Source organism: Lingula anatina, chromosome 1, assembly GCF_051362555.1.
Source record: "Lingula anatina isolate TDL-2025a chromosome 1, LinAna3.0, whole genome shotgun sequence".
NCBI classification, from domain to species: Eukaryota; Metazoa; Brachiopoda; class Lingulata; order Lingulida; family Lingulidae; genus Lingula; species Lingula anatina.
In genome coordinates, this window is record NC_141767.1 from 28,181,552 (window position 1) to 28,200,358 (window position 18,807).

General features: G+C 33.8%; 1 protein-coding gene across 4 annotated transcripts in view; it reads right to left on the reverse strand.

Annotated features, from left to right (window-relative positions):
* Positions 1-145: 145 nt before the first annotated feature.
* LOC106175929 (sodium channel protein 1 brain) overlaps positions 146-18,807 on the reverse strand; it is a 31,747-nt gene continuing 13,085 nt past the window's right edge. For 3 of the 4 annotated variants that reach the window (XM_087007066.1, XM_087007076.1, XM_013558102.2), the window contains 24 exons: positions 17,364-17,485; positions 16,842-17,063; positions 16,478-16,538; positions 15,605-15,749; positions 15,113-15,247; positions 12,746-13,285; positions 12,274-12,364; positions 10,988-11,044; positions 9,730-9,953; positions 9,244-9,429; positions 8,907-9,103; positions 8,492-8,660; positions 7,896-8,205; positions 7,515-7,645; positions 6,342-6,703; positions 5,824-5,968; positions 5,346-5,519; positions 4,996-5,121; positions 4,404-4,673; positions 4,164-4,214; positions 3,821-3,961; positions 3,454-3,564; positions 2,792-3,062; positions 146-2,575 (listed from right to left, as the gene is read on the reverse strand). In XM_087007066.1, coding sequence (XP_086863192.1) covers positions 1,371-2,575; positions 2,792-3,062; positions 3,454-3,564; positions 3,821-3,961; positions 4,164-4,214; positions 4,404-4,673; positions 4,996-5,121; positions 5,346-5,519; positions 5,824-5,968; positions 6,342-6,703; positions 7,515-7,645; positions 7,896-8,205; positions 8,492-8,660; positions 8,907-9,103; positions 9,244-9,429; positions 9,730-9,953; positions 10,988-11,044; positions 12,274-12,364; positions 12,746-13,285; positions 15,113-15,247; positions 15,605-15,749; positions 16,478-16,538; positions 16,842-17,063; positions 17,364-17,485 — 5,446 coding nt within the window. In that variant the 3' untranslated portion in view covers positions 146-1,370. The remainder of the gene's footprint in view (positions 2,576-2,791; positions 3,063-3,453; positions 3,565-3,820; positions 3,962-4,163; positions 4,215-4,403; positions 4,674-4,995; positions 5,122-5,345; positions 5,520-5,823; positions 5,969-6,341; positions 6,704-7,514; positions 7,646-7,895; positions 8,206-8,491; positions 8,661-8,906; positions 9,104-9,243; positions 9,430-9,729; positions 9,954-10,987; positions 11,045-12,273; positions 12,365-12,745; positions 13,286-15,112; positions 15,248-15,604; positions 15,750-16,477; positions 16,539-16,841; positions 17,064-17,363; positions 17,486-18,807) is intronic. The other variant, XM_087007080.1, reaches the window with a different exon arrangement.

Consider the following 18,807-nt stretch of genomic DNA (forward strand, 5'->3'; position numbering starts at 1 on the left):
CAGCGATTACTTCAGTGGAATAGTAAACACATATATTTTTACTTCCATCAACAAAATTTCAATTGGATCATGCTCTTGATAATAACTGGCATTATTCTTTTATCAGATATTATTGAAAAAAAAAGACACTGACAAAACCACTCTCTCAATATTATGATAAAAAATTTATTGAACGTAATGTACAGTGTTCCAGTGGTCTCACACATTATATTCAGTGACTGCACTCTTTTACCATACTAGCTAAATCTAGAAAAGAGATGATACAATAAAATGTAAAGTGAAGTTGTAAATACCATTTACTTGAAATGCCATATTGAATATATCAAAGTGCACATCACTCAAAAAATGAGGTTTTAAACAATGGTTGATATGGGTATTTCAACTTTGAAGAAAAGAAAGGGTAATTACAGAATCTTTAAATTAATATCACAGAATTGCATATCAGTTCAAATAAACCAGCGAATGGCCTTGCTGTTCTATAGGCTCAATAAATATACAAAGTTATACAAGTTGCCTATATCACAGTTTGAAAGAAAGAAAATGTGGTGGAACTATACAAAGGTAAAAAAAAGTTCACCTCTGTCACAAGTTACGAAGAAACTGAAATGTTCTGCAACAACATGCAGGTTCATTTAACTCCATTCAAGATTAAGTTAAATGAAAAATTAAAAATAGTAGATTTGTAGCTTCTTGAAGCATCTGTATGTAATTGTTCAAGATGTGAAGTAACAAAGAAATGCCTTTTATGTAACTAGCACATTGAAGAAAACAAAAATCGTGTTTATGTGTAATTTGGGGATTTTATGTAATAAATCCTCCCTAGTGAATATCACCTTTGTTCTGAGAAATCTTTACATTTTTTTTTCTAATTTTTGAGATTCCAAGTAATAAGTGAACACACAATATCCTATATCACAGTGATATGTCATAAATGATGACAATAATACTATCACAAGTTGGTTATACTCATGACTGCAATGTTATGTTTAATTGTAAAGATGATCTACAAAATAAGGGTGTGGATAAAGTGCTGCATCAGATTTCTGTACACCATTTTTCCATCACATCTCACAATTGTACATGTATGAAAGATATGTAATTTAACAATAGATCACAGCCACCTACTGGCTCTTTTTAAATGTGCTGAGTATATATATGATCTCATACGTGTGTGTCCTGTATGGTATTGTAAGATATATAACAGCATCAAAGTTTTTTTCTTTTTTTTTCTCTCTCTCTCTGTATATGAATTTTTTAATTTATTATATGACAGTAATGATAGTATGACATGGATGAAGCTCACGCAAAAAATAACAATGTCAAAATGGTGTCTAATGAAACTTACACAAAAGGAAACACAAAAGGACCAACTATGTTGTAGAAGGTCCTCCCGGGACCTGAAGTGTGTTACCTGTGGTGCTCATTTTTCTAGAAGGCGTAGGACTTTTTTCCACATTAATACTAGTCCTTGAACTTAACCTACTCACAGCACTGGCAGGTCTTGATTTTGTCAAAGCTTCTTGCATCTTTGGGCTCAGTGTCTCTTGATTTTGACTACGCTCCAGCGCAAGCTGTGCCAGAGCTGCTTGCTGAAATTCCGCAAAAGCTTTGTCCATTTTGTGTTTTTTCCAACAACGTTGCAATGTCCGTGCTGCAACGTCTTCTTTCTTACGCTGCATAGTTGTTGCAATAACATTAGTATTGACACGTGTTGGGAAAGATTCGTTAAACTTGTCCTGCATTTGCTGTCTGAGTTGTTTAAACTCCTCTGTTTCTTCTACGTCTCCTAGGACATGTTTAACCAATGCCATTAAGATGTCTAAGCAATGCATCATGTCTCCTTCCACAATGGGTAAGTTAAAGGCAACCAGTGCCATGCCATTTGGTTTTGGCATACCTAAAGGTTCTTCCAATTCTCCCACAAAATCGGATAATTGTTCATATTTTATGTACTGAGTTGCATGAGGGTCGTATCTCTCCCAGACCACATAAAACATCTCAAAGTCATCCTCAGTAATACCTATCTCTTCCTGCTCATGGGCTTGATTGAAGTTCTCCAAAATCACAGCAATGTACATGTTGATGACAATCAGGAAGGTGAGGATCAAATATATAATCATGAATAAGATAGCAAGAAAGTCGTCCCCGCAGTCTCCGCCTGACCTGGCAAACGTGCTTCCATTGGACAGCAGTACGTGTGTGTTGTTGCAGTCAGGAGGGTGGATCATCAGGCCGTCCAGAATATCGTTCCAGCCTGCTGAGGTGGACAGACGGAACATCAACATTAAGCTGTTGCCAAAATTTTCAAAGTTTGTCGTGTCATCTATGGCGCCATTTTTCTTCACAAAGCCAAAGCTGATCATCATTATAATGGCAAAAATAAACATGAGCATCAAGAGCAGTGCCCCAATGTTGATCAAAGCAGGAAGGGAAATCATCAATGCAAACAGCAGCTTGCGGATTCCTTTTGCTGCTTTCACCAGACGTAATACTCTGCCAATTCTGAATACTCTAACAACTCGTAGTAGTGATGGTGTGACAAAGTATGTCTTCAAAAAATCATTAAATGCAATACCTGAAAGACAAAAGACAAAACGTAAATGATCTTGGAAAATATATTGCGTAATTGTTTCTTTTTTTAATAATTATATTAATACATATGACTTGTGTGGAAAATAAGTCATTCATTTTTTTGCAATACAGAAATCTCAATAGGCGGCTTGATTATCCTATGCCCCGTGATGGCACTTGAATAAACAAGATGTCATAATTGAGAAGAATTAATACTTACCTACAATTGATAGCACCACAATGATGAAATCAAACACGTTCCAAACCCTGCGGAAGTAATGCCAGCGCATGCCAATAATTTTGACGAGAGCCTCCAGGGAGAAGATGGTGGTGAAGACAATATTGAAATATTCTAGAACCTGGGTCATGAGAGCTGATTGTCTGTAGTGTTCCAGTGTCATCAGCAGCATGTTGACAAATATCAACACAACTATGGACATCTCAAACTTGTTGCTCATGGCAACATCAAAGAAAAAGCCTTGTACTTTATTCTGTAATGTAGAAAAATTATTAAGGGTCAGTGATGTCAAATTGACAAATTAACATAACAATTCAATTTGAACCATGCATCTTGTACAAGTAAATATGAAAGGTATATGAATTAGGTATCGTTTTTCATACAGCCATTAACGAAATTACTCTGGTTGAAATTTTTCCAAAAATGAAAAAAGAGAACGGTTAAAAAGGTGAAAACCCTAACCATTTCAAAATTGCAATTTTTCAAACAAATTCCAACTATCTTTTCAACTTCTCAAAAAGAATAAAATTCATTCCTACATCTGAAACCAGCTCAATTGATGAATATGTTTCATTTTGCTAAAATATCTAACCAAGGGTTCAGCACCATACAATTTTGTTTCAATTCATGAACTATTTTCCTACCTTGGGTCTTCTTATAGTCTTCTGTGGTTTCTTATTTCCTAGTTTTCGTAGTGTATGGTAGTAATTCTTTTGATGTGCTGTCAAGAACATATCTAAATATGTTCCTTCGTACTAAAACAAACAAACAAACAAGAACAAATACAATACCTTTAAAATTCCAAAGAAATGCACCAGACAAATACATTCTAGAGCAGCCTGTCCCCTTTCCTCTTTTTAAAATTTCTTTTTCAGTTGCTCACTGGCATATCCTATTGCTTTCATTTATTTAACTGTAACGTTTAGCCCTCATAGCAAACTAACTCTTGACTTTAAAAAATCAAATCTCATCCACTTTGCACAATAAAGATACCACATTTTGTAAACATACCTTCTTTTTAAGCATGTTGAAGTTATCTATGATGACACCAATAAAGAGATTCAGAGTGAAGAAGGCCCCAACAATGATCACGGCCACGAAGTAGAACATGATGGCATAACTGTATTCAAATCTTGGCACTAGATCAATATCCTGTAAATACCATATACTCATTAAAACAGGTGTCAAGTTTTCAGCTTGTTTCATTAAATTTCATTAATAGTAAAGAACAGACTTGTATTTAATAATGCGTTTTCTCTTCTATTATAATTTAAGTGAAACTAAAAAAACTTGATTTCAATATTAATGAATTGATGCATATACATAATATTATTTATTTTCTGTTATCACTTACAGTCATGTCAGATGCTGCTTCCATTACTTCCATCCAGCCTTCAAATGTACACTGAAACAGAGCAGTAAATGTTGTCAGTATAGAAATTGTCACTTATTTACTAAAACCAAGTACAAAATGATATCATTGTATTCAAACTACGACATAATCCACGTGTATTTCCAGTAAAAACCACCACTTTACCAAACAGAATTCTGGTAGGTTTATAACAATTCTGTGTATTTTCAAGGCAATACTAACCACTTGGAAAATTGCAAGAACGGCAGCGAACACATTATTGAAGTGGATTTTGTCATTACTCCAATCATATCCTAGTGCAAGGCATTCCGTCTTGTTGGTTAGATATGATGCATTATATTGTAGCTTGTTCCCGTCACCATCATAACAATTATAAAATTTCCCTCCCAGAAGTTGAACACCCATGATGGCAAAGATGAGCCAGAAGATCATGCCCACCATGAGCACATTGATAAAGGAAGGAATGGCATGTGCTAAGGCATTCACAACAATCTGAAAGAACCAGCAAGTGTTAATTACAGTATTGTTAACATCAAATTCAGCAAATGTACAACATATATAAATACACATTCTGTAGATATATTATACAGCGTTCATGAAAACCTCACTGGACATAATTTCAATGTGCATCAACCAAAAGAAAATTAAGCGTTTTTTTTTTTTTTTTTTTTTTAATTCACAGTTGTAGAAGGCTTTTCTGATTTAAAGCACTCAGGAAAAGGGGTACATATTAAGTAATGTGTAAATAGAGCTTATATGATGCAGTATATGATCGTGTGACATATCTTATGTGTCAGGAAATTTTAAGACTCACTTTCATTCCTTGTAATCTTGACACAGCTCTTAAAGGACGCAGTGCTCTCAATGTACGTAGCGCTCTGAAAGCACTGATGTTTCCAACTGATTCAATGCCATCGGATATGATACCAAATACAGAAATCTGAAATAAGGTAGAAAGATCAAGTGTAATTTATTTATCAAAATGTAATAGTGTCATTAAGCATTGCCTTCGCCTAGTTACGAGGTCTTAATGTCAAAAGCAGTTGCTCCCATTTTAATTTACTTTTTGGACTTTTCACTTTAAAAATCAAAATGAGATCGTGTGTTTCTTATTTGGCCTAGAAAGAAGACCACTACAAGTAGATGTAATAAACTAATACTCACACAGACAATTACAAAGTCCAATATGGTCCAGAAGTCTGTGAAGTATTTCTTGAATCCAAAAGCAATCCATTTTAGGAGCATTTCAATGGTGAACAATACTGTGAAGATGGTGTTGAGAATTCGGAGAGCCTCGCCCAGCTGAGGATTCATAGGAAGGTTGGTGTCTTCAAATACCTGGGAGTAAAAAAGAAGCCAGAATATATTCATTATTTTATTTAACCTTACAGATAAAAATTTTAGGGGATTAACAATTTAAAGTGCATACAAAGTAATCATAAACATGAACAATGCTGTTTTTAGTCACTATTCTGAAAACAGAATATCCATATTATCTACAGTTGTAACTGTGAACGATTGGTGTTGGTACTATTTGTTAATTAAAGCCGACTTTGCTTTTACATGAAATATTTTATATTACAAATCTATTTTTAAATGACATCATGAGTTTGCTAGAAAAAATTAATTCCTGAAAACTTACCAGTGTGGTGCTGCTGGCTAAGATCAGAAATATGATGAACCCTTCAAATACTTTATGGGTCACTAAATTGTTGAAAAATACACGTGTTTTCCTGAAGTTCTTTCCAACTTTTGTGTCATCCCATGATGCACAACATTTGGACATCCTACAATGACAAAATAATACATCAGCATTACAACACTTCATTTGGATGTGAATATCCTCAGACCAACTGAAGTCATTTTAGAGAGATTTATTTAGAATATTCTACCCCTAATTTTTTTTTTTTTTTTTTTTTTTTTGTAATCAAAATTATATTTATTTGTTACTCAGAAAGTTGTTTTTGTTACAGAATTTGGAATTTATTTACAGACAAGAATATACAATAGAGAATATACGAAGAATATACAACCTATCTTTTGAGGGCCCTTTTTATGAACTTTTGAACAAAATACTGTTTTGACAAATATAATCAGTAAATGTTGTCCAAATTTATTGAAAAAAGCTAGTTTTAGTGATTTTGTTAACTATAAACTCACTTGTAACATGGAGCAGGGCAGCAGTCAACAATGGTGTGAGCTTCTATGTCTGCAAGCTTTTCATCTTCTGCATCTTCATCCTTAAGCCGCATCTTGTCTTCTTTTTCTTTCTCTGTTAAGCTTTTCTTATCCTCTTCATCTTCCTCGTCTGCTTTCAATGCATCTTCTCCTTTAACTTTTTCTTCTTTTTCAGTGTCTCGTTTGTCTTCTTCAAGTTTTTGTTTGTTCTTTTCATTTTCAATCTGCTCCTTGGTCTCACTGGTCATAGTTCTAACACTAAGCGTAGAGCCTTTTGGTCCACTCCGAGTGGTTGGAAACTCTGTAAACTGACCTCTTTGTGTGTGGAAAGCCTCATCAATGTTCTTTTAATGAAAGAGAAAAAAAGTGTGATGGCTTGCAAAAGTAAAGATAGCTGATGTGATAATTAAAACTTTCATTTTATGTAAACATTGTTACATTTTTATCTGGTTAAAAGACATTAATCTTTTTTTACATAAGGCCTTCTGAAAACAACAATAATTTTTTAAATCATGCATAAGGTAAAGGACAATTAAAAAAAAACTAGCCTTGTGGATATTCAAATAATACCTATGAAATAAAAAGTGTGTTTAAAACCTACAAAAATATGTTGTCTGCACTTTTGGGCTGTCTACCAAGGTAGAAATCACAAACTGGAGCCAACTGTGCAACACAAGTGGTTTTGGTATTGTTGCAATGGTGAAATTCCACATTTACAATATTTATTGTGCTTCTCCCAAAAATGTGATTCTAAAAATTCTCCCATAAATGTATATCTACTAGTATAAAGAAGTTCTATTTCAAATGATGCACCTCTGTATGCAAGTGATATGCATGTATACCAGTGGTTGCCATATCCCTGGCCCAAGCTACTCTTTTCTGAGAAGCATGAGAAAGAAAATGCACACATATATATATAGGGGTTAATTAAAGTTTTCCCTGAATAGATGCATGCAGGAAAACTGGTAAGCTTTAAATTATTAGAAGTATTGTTAGTTCTGGTATGGACTGAACAAAAAGAATAGACACATCACTCAGTAGACTATTGATATTTTAAGTAGTTCAAAGAACGGATGGACTATACTAACATAACATAACTGTTGTTAGTAGGATTTTAACAAAAACTTTGTCATTTTCACAAGCAGCCTAACTTACCTTTATGTTTTTGTTTCTAATGACTCCATTTGACTGTGGTGTAAGCATACCAGAAGAAGATAAAGACTTCAGATCTCCATTACTGTGCAAGGTTTGCAACTCCAGGTCTCCATTGGTGCTGAGATGCTCACCTAAACATAAAAAGGATATTTCGTAAACATAACTAAATAATAACAGTATCTCTTTTCTCACACAGAACATACTTTTTTGGTTAACACAAGTAGGGAGTTCAAAATGTTTTCTAATAATATTGCTTGAATTGGCAATTACCAAAAAACTTAAAATGGATGTTTGCCAAAAATAAAAAATATGCTGTTCATATAAGTATTTTTCATGTTTCAGTTTTACTATTCTTATAACTAACAACCAATAAACACATACCATTCTGACCAACTTTATGTTTTTCATCATAAAGGCCTTCATCCTCAATCTTAAAGGTGACCTCTGGTATCGTTTTCTCCTTGTCTGGGTTGACTTCTTCATTTTTGTTTGGTTCCACCTTCGCCATGGACCCTTCCCTCGATGGACTGACAGTGGTGCTTTTCTTTCGGAATACTCCAATCTTCAAGGCTGCACGTAGTTTTTTCAGTAATCTGCTCTCCTTTTTCTTCTTTTTCTTGGTGTTTTCTCCCTCAGATAAACTGTCACTGCCAAATGAATTCAGCAACAAGGCAAGGAAAAGGTTCAACACCTAAAACAAATAAAATTCAAACGAAATGTGCTTATAATATACGTAAATGCTTTGCATATACAATTTCATTTGGACAGTAACTTTTTTCTTATCAATCTAAATTGCCTGAATACTATTCGATTTACCAGTAAATCTGTTTCCATGTATGATAAAATGTATCATCATGCCCAGATTTTTATGCTTGCCAAAGTTATCATATCAAATAACACTCTATCAATCTGAGCTTAATTTGTTCTCCCAGCTACAAAAATATTTTAAAAAATAACAACATATAATCTCTTCATACCAAGAAATTCCCCAGCATCAAGGTGATGAGAAACACTGGAATGCATGCCCCTGTTTGGCTAACAGCATTGGCATCAGCCTGCATACAGTCCCACAGAGGTTCTATCCACTCTCCACATAGGATACGGAACACCATCATCAGTGCGTGGCCCAGGTCATTGAAGTGCCACCTGGAATAAGTTATCCATTTATTTGTCAGTTCTGACATTTATTTATTCGTTATTATTGTTATACAATAACAATGGTGAGTGATGTAATTGAAAACATGTTTCAATATAATCTTATGGCTATAGATTACTTGGCTTTTTTTAGAGTAAGGGTCTGAAAGAGGAATGTCAATTTAAGATTTTTGCCGCTTGACTGACTTATGTATCAATTATGTTAATTTCTAATATACTCAGAGGCTACATATATACCTGTCATTTAACCCTATGTCATCTGCAAAAGCTTTTAGGTATGCATTCCTGAAGAGTTGCATGCCAATGACAGCAAAGATGTACATCACTATGGCCAACACAATGGTCACATTGGTCAAAGAGCCCATGGTCTTCAAAATGATGGTCAGCAAAACACGCATGGTTGTCCAAGACTGGGCTAGCTTGAACACACGGAACTGCAAAGCAATGATCATTCATGTTATTTTTTAGATAAATGACATAAATACTTGATATTATGTTGTAACCAAGGTGTGTTTACTATGCCGCTTAAGATTAAAAAAAAAAAACACAGCAAATGCTGTATTTTAATACCCACCAGTCTCAGTGTCCTAACAGATGACACCCCTGGCAAACTGGCCAAGTTAGCCCATAGTAACACCAGCTCCAACAGGCTGAACACTACGATCACAAAATCAAAGACATTCCAACCACTTTTGAAGTAGTCTTTGGCCAGGGCCATTAGCTTAAGGACAGCTTCCAGTGTGAAGATGGTTGTAAATAACTGGAAAATGAAAAAAAAAGCAATGAAGTGGGTCCATTGTTAGTTACTTTGAAAGAAATAGAACAATAACAGATGGATCAATTTCATCTTGGTCAATAATTGAAAAGGTGGCCCTACATTGTCATATCCTCTTTTCATTTCTACATTAAAAAATATTCAATATTTAATCACATCTGACTCAAAAAGCCATATCTATATGTCATTTGCATCAAAATCACTTATTCACACAATTTCCATTACTGCCAGATGGCCCATTCATGTGGAGCACAATAAAGATATAAATATGAGCATACAACTTACATAGTTGAAGTAATCCATTGTGTTCTTGAGATCATTGGGCATATTAACATGTTCAATGGCCATGAACAGTGTATTGAGCATGATGCATGCAGTTATGAACCACTCAAACAGTGGTTCCGAGGTGATCTTGTGGCAGATTATTTGACAGGTTCTCCAGCTTGGGTAATGGCAGCAGCATTTAAGGCAGCATTTACAGTTTCTATCCGCATATTCATCTTCTGATTCTAAAATGTTGGAAAGTATCAATGTTGATTGATTTGAAATGATTGGTTATTTAAAGACTCCACGCAAACTGATAAAATTGATAAAAACTTACATGTAGTCAGGCAAGTAGTTAACATAGCATATAGAAGTGAACATCATCCATGGGGCATTCTTACCTTTTAAATGCCCAATAAAGCAATCTTAATAGTAAAGACACTCACATAATAATAAAAAAATAATAATTAAGCCACGTCAATTAAATAACTAAGGGAAATAAGATGTATTTGTTGCAGATACTGATTTAAATCATTTTGATAAAAATGTCATAAAATGATGAAATAATGAGGTCATTTTCAATTAAAATCTTCATCCTTTTTAGTAAACTTTCTAATGCTAGGTGATTGTGTGATGTTATCAAAAATTTACTACAACTAGTGATTCTGTGATACCTTAAGTTTTCAAATAAGATTATGTGAATTCATTAAATGCTATATGATATGTTGTGGTTTGAATGAATAACTATAGAGAGTAAATAAAAAAGTTAATAGTAAAATGTAACTGATGCTCCATAAAACCTAATAATGTGAACTGAGTCTGCAGTGGAAATATCCATTATGTAAATAAGAATGAATACCATAAATGTGACCTAGCAAAGAATGGGCTCTCAGTTATGGAATCATGGTCAAATTTAGTTCGAAAAATAAATAGGGTCCACCAACCAAAACATTTTTTGTCAATTTTGTTTAAATATTGAAGAAGTCCAATACAGTCTAAGTCACATCTATGACTAGTTTATAATACAAGAATATAGAGCAAACGCAGAGTGATAAAATACTTCAGTAATACAGTGTGTATCACTGGTGTGACTCTGATTTCAAAGCAGCAAAAAAGTCTTAACTTAATTGAAATATGTAAAGTGGCCACTTGCACAGTTTTTCTTTTTAAAATCCCATCCATTGTTTTACCAATTTTTACAATAAACTCTATCAATTAAGTTTTACTTTATGCTGCCATGAAACTTATCATTTCATCAGTGTCAAAGAATTTCTCGAACCTTCATCTGCAGGGTCACTCTCTTTGGGGAGTTCGTCACTTCTAAGTGACATTGTTTCTGTGACAATAAAAATAATTGGACAAAAATGATATAATTTTTCATTTTGGATCCTGGTTGAATTGCAAAAACCACTCTGTGCACCATGTACTAATCAATGTAAATGAATAAGCCAATATAGAGGAACATTTCAAATAAAGCATGAGAGCATTACAAACATAGCAGTAAAAAGGGTAATTGACATTTTGCTACCAGGTTTTCAATTCTTCAAATATTGCAAGATTAACAGAAAAATCTGCAAATCACAAATTCCTCAATATCTGTTTACATATCACTTGTCCAGTTTTCATATGGACTGAAAAGTAGCTTTATCTACAAGAAAACGGCAGTGCACTATTGCAGTCATAACCTTGATTTGACAACTACTGCGGAAGATTCAAATTTAATCTAGTCCCCAGCAAAGAATAACTTGACAATTTATCAGAGCTGCAATTGCCTGGTATTGACTTATTCTAGTATATGCCATATGTGCAGTTATTGACACTTTATTCTGATGTAAAAGAAGCATTTAAAGTCAAAATGAACAGTTTTTTTTTCAAGTGATTTTGGCCAGTTTTAAAGTTATCCAAACAATCCATCCTTGATTTACAGAGCCTATAAAGATAACTTAGCTGCATATTTATCTGATTTCATTTTTCAAAAACTGGTATTATCAGGAAAGTGCAACATTAGTGACAATTAACTCTTTTTTTTTCACCACAAGGAATTACTACTATCATTTCTTCCTATAATAGGTTAATTCACGTATTGTGCATTCCCTGGTGATTTGCATGTCCAATGCAGTTAAATTTATACCAGGCACACAGTGACAAAAGAGATCAATAGTATTGGCTTCACTTTCTGAAACAGTTTACACAGCACAATCCTTTCAATACCACGCATAAGTGTAAAATTATTTCATCTGGTTTGTTAAACAAGTTAATAGGTATGTAAGTCTTAATCAAAGCAAATATATGCAGGTCGTGTATCAACTTCTTAAAACAGTTGAAGAAAATATCTTAACTATATTTACTAATACTCAAATACAATACAATACAATACAATAAAGTTTATTTTGTGTCAGAAAAAATGAAAGTAATGAAAGTAATTAACTAACATTGTACAAGTCAATTTCTTTCTAAAATACATGCAAAACTGAAAAGGGGATACCCATTTGTACATTCAATACTGAAATGGAATGGAACATTTAAACAAGCCAGCAGACCATTTGATAATTTATGTAAACGTACCTTTATTATCAACCACACTGCCCAGCTGGTCTGCCTCTTTATCTTTATTTTCCACTTTTGTCTCCACAATTTTCACTCCAGAAGTTGACACCTAAAAAATTTCCAGATTATATTAGTTTTTATTTTTTTTCTTATTATCTTTTTTCTAATTGTTACCTCTGTTTTTTTCCCATGATTTCTTGATACAATATACAATGGTTATTCCACCCACCCATCCATTAAAAACTTATACTAAGACTTAAAAGTGTGCAGTTCAAATATTTGACCAGATTTTATGGGCCAATGCTATATAAAGGATTACTGCAGTTTTTGATAGCCATAAAATGGGTGGCATTTTTTAAATCACACCATATGACACAAAGTATAAAAAAAGGAAAAAAATACAAATTCACATACTTTATGATACGTGTTGCATAAAATGTCACTGCAAAATAAAAGCTTAAATGTCTTACACAAATATATTTTAAATTACCTTTGATCCTTCAACTGTCTCTTTCTGGTGGGCTTCATCTTCACTCATCTTATTGTGGAATTCTGAGCTAGCGATAGTTTCCACCAAGGTGTCCTGTGTGCCCATGGTATCTGTTTCACTCTCCATGGTGAAGGTGGCATTATCTTTGCCCTGTTCTGCAAACTTTTTCCTCTTATCTTCAGCATTTTCAACTGCTGTATTATTATTTCCATTGACTTTTTCAGTATCTTTGATGACACTTCTGAGGCTCACTTTACTTCCAACATTTCCCTTTTTAAGATCTGTGTGACTTTTCCCCGCATGACCATTTTCTGAGCTGTGTAGGCTGTGTGCACTTCCGTTTTGGTGGACAGTATCAACTTTTAAATGATTTTTGTCAGGCTCATCTCCTCTCAGATCTGTGTGCGATGATAATATATGGCCTGACAGTTTTGTCACATCTAGCACTGCTTTGGAACCCTGTTTCTTTTTCTTTTGTTTTGCTTTCAATATTGCTTTCTTTTCTTTTCTCTTTTGTTCTTTTTCTTTCCTTTCACGTTCCTAAGTTTCAAAGTAAAAAATAATGTAAATACACTGTACAAGTGCACTTCCACTGGATTTAATATGCTGTATCAAAATATCAAACAGGTAATTGAAACTTGTCTTTAAAACATCTTACAAGTTCTATGGCAATTTTAGGGTTCTGTGTTGAGTCAGGGATGATATATTATGTATATCTATTAGTCTGTTGTATTGTTATTATTTATAAGAAAATCTATTTATTGCCATAAAAATGTTCAGGAAAGAAGGAAAAACAGTGAGATGAAATTCATTTGGTAGAAAAATGTTTGTTCCAAAGTTCATAAAACAAGTTTCTAAATGTATATACAGCAATCATTCTAACCAATAATAAAAAATGTCCATGTATTATATAATATTCTACAAATGTGATTGTCCATGTGTTGGTGGTCAAACACCAGAAGTCTGGTTTCCACAGCAAAAGGCATCAAATGACCACTTTCTATGGTTGCAGGCTTCAAAACATGGTGCCACATCAGTGATTACATAAACACTCCAGTAGCCACGAAAATTCAACAGTCTCATTTAATATTCATGGCAAGGTAAGCATACCCAACAATAGAGCCAAACCTTTTTTTCAACACACCTTCAATAGGTATAGAAACAAGAATAACACACCAGAGAATACCTCATCTTGGACTTAATTGTATATGTTTCATATAGAACAAAAGGTCTAGTGTAGCAACTCTGCCACTGGCAATGTATTGAAACTGCTCTGCAAATAAACCTTTGCTGACACAATGGGAATAATTTCTGCACCATTTCAAAAGAATATCCACCTAACCCTTGGCCAGAAACTGTAGCAGTTCATATAAGTGAGTTTTCAGAAACAAGCATGTCACTTTGTAACATACTTATATATAACAGACAAAGTCTGTCTGTAAATTTGTACAGGTGACTTGATCAAGTCACATGTGGGAGCCAGAAATCTACAGGACCCAAAAGCTACAGCCTTTATGACCCAAACTTTTGTGTGGTTAAATTATAATAACACCTGATTGTGCAAAATTGTACTTGCATAAAGAGCTAAAAATTGCTGTTGATATTACTTTTTTGGGCCATAGCTATTGAGACTGTGTAACTTTTCCACAGTTTGTTAGTCTAAAAGGGGGTCCAGTGTTATGCATCACACTGATGAGTGAATGTTTCTATTACCTTACACCTACTGTATTCAAAACCATAATTTGATACATAATGTTTATTTGTTTTGTATCAAAACAGTAACCAAGAAGAGGTACCATGTACAATTTTAATATTTCTTATTTTAATCCAAAAGTCTTTTATCAACAAAGGAAAAATAATAAGTAACTGGCAGCCTTAAAAAAACAGAACCAACTCATTATCTACAGACATTGAAAATCATTAACTGAAAACTTGTTTGGGGATTCCCAGTTGTGTGAATCCAATATAAAATGATAAAGTTGCATGATAAAACTCAAAAGTACCCTGACTTTTTTTTAAGATGCATGATTACTTCCCCCCAGGTATAACATCAAGCGACATACTTGACAACACACTAATTATTTGTAGGACATGCTCCACTTCTCTTCAGTTACTAATCACCTTCAAATAGCTTTATCCAGGTATATATGCTTTTGGCGTGTTTTTATCTAAAGTGGTTGCAAGATTTTGTTTACGAAACTGGCTCACAAATACTCAGTACGAACTTACATTTTCACAACTCATTTAATCATCCTTATATTCACCAATATACAGTAGTTGCTATCCATTCTTAAGTGACCTGAGCATAAAAAGACAAGAGAGTGAGAGAGAGAAAGAGAGTCAGAGGAAGAGAGAGGGAGATCCTACCGCTTCTTGTGCCTTTGCTTCCTCTTCATATGACATAGCCACCACTGCCAGCAGTAGGTTGATGAGATAGAAGGAACCAAAAAATACAATGGCCATGAAGAATAGTATGTTCCAGCCACCAGCGACCTTTACAACCTGACAAAACCAAATGCATATATGTCACCATCGTATTGAATTTCCTATTTCTGTTATTCAAATTAGAAAATCAATGGTATCTTGGATTCCAGTTATTACCAAAGAGGCCATGTGAATATTTATTCAAAACTTGACTTTCACAACAAAACATATTTTTATGCATTTATGTGTTCTACAATAAAGTATATAGTAAGAAAAGCTATAGTATGTAAATACAATGTATCATATAGCACTGGCCATTTATTGTTTACATATATGAACTTTGGATGACAATCAGCCTCCAAACAAAATGCTGAAAAGACAATTTCAGCCAGAAAGTCCAAAACCATGGTTCTTGACATTGCAAGTAAATCTTACTTTGTTGTAAGTGTCTTCCCAAAAGTCCAAAGTGACTAGCTGGAATATGTTCAGCATGGCCCAAATAAAGTCATCGAAGTGTGTGTAGTCATTGTTTGGGTTGAGCCCTTGGTCTGGAAGGCATAGATAGCCATTTGGGCAGCCCCTGGAAACAAAACATTATTTGACATTTAAGAAAAAATTTCAGCACTATTTCAACAAGTACCTGGTATTAACTTTACCCCTCAGATACAAAGTTTGACCCAAACATGTTAATTAAATGATTAAACAGGATGGCCTTGTGAATCAATTTGCTAGTGATATATAATTAATTGCCTGACACAACTCTATAATATAACGATAATTGCTATTTGACTGGGTCTGCAGTTTTGGTGTGGGGATATAATTCAGTGATCCAGGATTGTTCTTAAAACAAAACTATTATTTTTTTTTTTACTTTTTAACCAGCCTGGTTCTACATTTGTGTTGTAATGCATACTGATTATATAATAACGTTCAATAATCTAATAGTGAATTTATTATTCTTAATGTATTACAAAAAGATTAAAGGACAATTCACACTTGCAATATTATCAGGGTACATCGTTAAGTTAACTGTAATACTAATGAGTGCTAATTAGTATTTGAATAGAATGAAGTGCCTGTTACCAACAACTTGTATATGGTATTTACTTTATGCTGGGAACATACCAGAATGTTCCAACATCTCTAACAACATTATTGGTGCTTCACCTGCCCTGTGCATAACACTAATTCTTATTTCTATATACCTAACAGTCACCAGTAATCTTTAAAACAAATAAAATATCTTGCCACGCTTATCCTGTATCTAGTATACTATTAGGGAAGGAGGTTATAGAATCTTAAACTTACTGTGTGCCTGACACGTTTCCACACAATTGATACCCCCCATCTCCATCATCATACCAATGAGCTGAAATAAAGAGATATGTTAAATAATGACAAATAATCAATAACCCTCGGTTTTCAACATGTACAACTACTTCAAACTCTAAGGTATTGTTCTTATTTTCTCCTCATGGTGAAATCGAATAAGAAACTTAAACCTCCAGGTAGTTCAAGTTTATTTGATAATTCAAGCTTTACTGTTGAAGTTGTGAATAACCACTGAAGAAAATTAGCCTGTGTAAAGTAACAGGTCCTTGGTGACTACAGAGAAAAAACAATGATCTCAAGTACTTTTATCTTACGTAAAATAACCCATAGGTTTCATTACCTGACTGAGCTATCCAATCTGCATAATATTCGTGATAGGTTGTAAAGTTTGTTCCATTGGGTAAAGTTGCAGGAGGGATCTCTATGCACTTGTTTAGCAGGAGACCCATGTAAAGTTGAATGGCAAACAAAGAGAGGACTGTCATGCAGAAAACTATTAGCACCATCACTTCAGCTAACATCTTCATTGACTTGAACACTGCACTGATGATTGTCTTTAAACCTGAGGAGAAAGAATGAAACTATGTTATGGTGTACTTGGAAAAAAGATCAAAATTATGAGGACCAATGCAGTTTTTTTGTTTTTTTTGAAAGCTTGCCCTTTTTGCATGTAAATTTTTTTTTTTTTGTTCTTTTTAAAACAATATATTATATTATAATGAAATTCATTCTTTTAGAAAACATTTGAAATAAACCATTTAAATTTATGGACAACTTAAATTTTGACCCAGTGCACTATTTATTTATTTTTCTAATGATAGACCATTTCTTCAGTACTAAATATCAGGTGAAACAAGAATACCTGGCAGTATAGCAAATGTCTTAAATGCTCTCAAAACTCGGAACGTCCTCAATGCTGCTATTCCTCCGATTTCAGAGTTTTGGTCTTTAAGTATCCATTTTTCTAACAACACAGTGATATAGCTAGAAAGGAAATATATCAACTAGTTTATTTAATATATTAGGCAAAATTAAGTGGAAAATCTAATTTAATGCATATTAAACAAAAACCTAATTTAACATTCATATGAATTTTAAAGATTATCATGAAATCTTGAAGTAACATCTTTATAATTTGTTAATCTTCTAACTGAAAACAAACACACACTAAGATGTATATGTAAATAGGTGTTGAAAAAAGGTTGTGAAATTTTTGCAAAACAATAAATAAATAAATAAACGACACTAAAATCAGGCTCATTTCCTCCCACCACTTTTGCTGAATATTGTTATGATAAGGAAGTGCTGAAATATTTTCTCTCTACTCTGCTCTGTTCTCTTTGCTGGTGTGAGTATATGTTGGGGGGATGGGGTTCATAATTGTTAATTTAGCATTTGGCACAATACCACTCATAAACTGATTTTTCTTATCTCCATCAAACTTGTACCTGATCAGATAAGTCAAGAGATTGACTTATCAATCAATATCATTCATGGCAATTGCACCTCAAAATACTATAGATTTAGGAATCTTAATTTAGGCCAGACACTGTGGTCACTTTGGTTGCCATAGATCACCAAAAGTCAACAAAAATCTTACAGATGTAATATTGTGGTACACAGAATATGCAGGTGGTATAAATGGAGCCATTAGCTGCTAGGCAGCTCTGCCGGTGTGCTGCTGGAGGCCACAGATCAGCTGGCACCTTTACATTGAGCCTGGCTTCTATAGGTCCCCACTTGCTCCTATTGACTCTCAATCCACATTAATGTGTATCATGTAAACATGGAGGCAGCAAAGTGTTGTTGCATGTATTATGCAGAAAGGCTGCTTACACAGACATTCTGTGTATAGCGACCATGCCACTTCCCAACTTGGCATGGAAATCAAAATAAGAGGTATCATGGTTCACTAGATTGTGCTAAGGAAAAATAAAATTATAAAAAGACTGCTGGACCAATGACTTGTCACTTAGGGTAATGGTTAACTAATTTGCTGCATACTTTTTCAAAGCTAGTCTTTTGTTCGACATCACTCTTTAGTGCTTTCTTACATCATGATCAACAATACTGAATATTCCATGTCAGGCAAAGAAAACACACCAAGATAGAGCCCTCACATTAGTTTAAACCCTAAGATAAATTCTGCTCACATATTTACTTAAGCTATTGTGGTCATTTAGACATGGACCTTTCAAAGAGTCAAAGATTTTAAAGTCATCTTCCACAAATAATGCAAATTGCACAACCGTGGCTTATCATTTATTTACTCAATAAGCATTTTCTTCTTTTTTTTTATTCAGGAA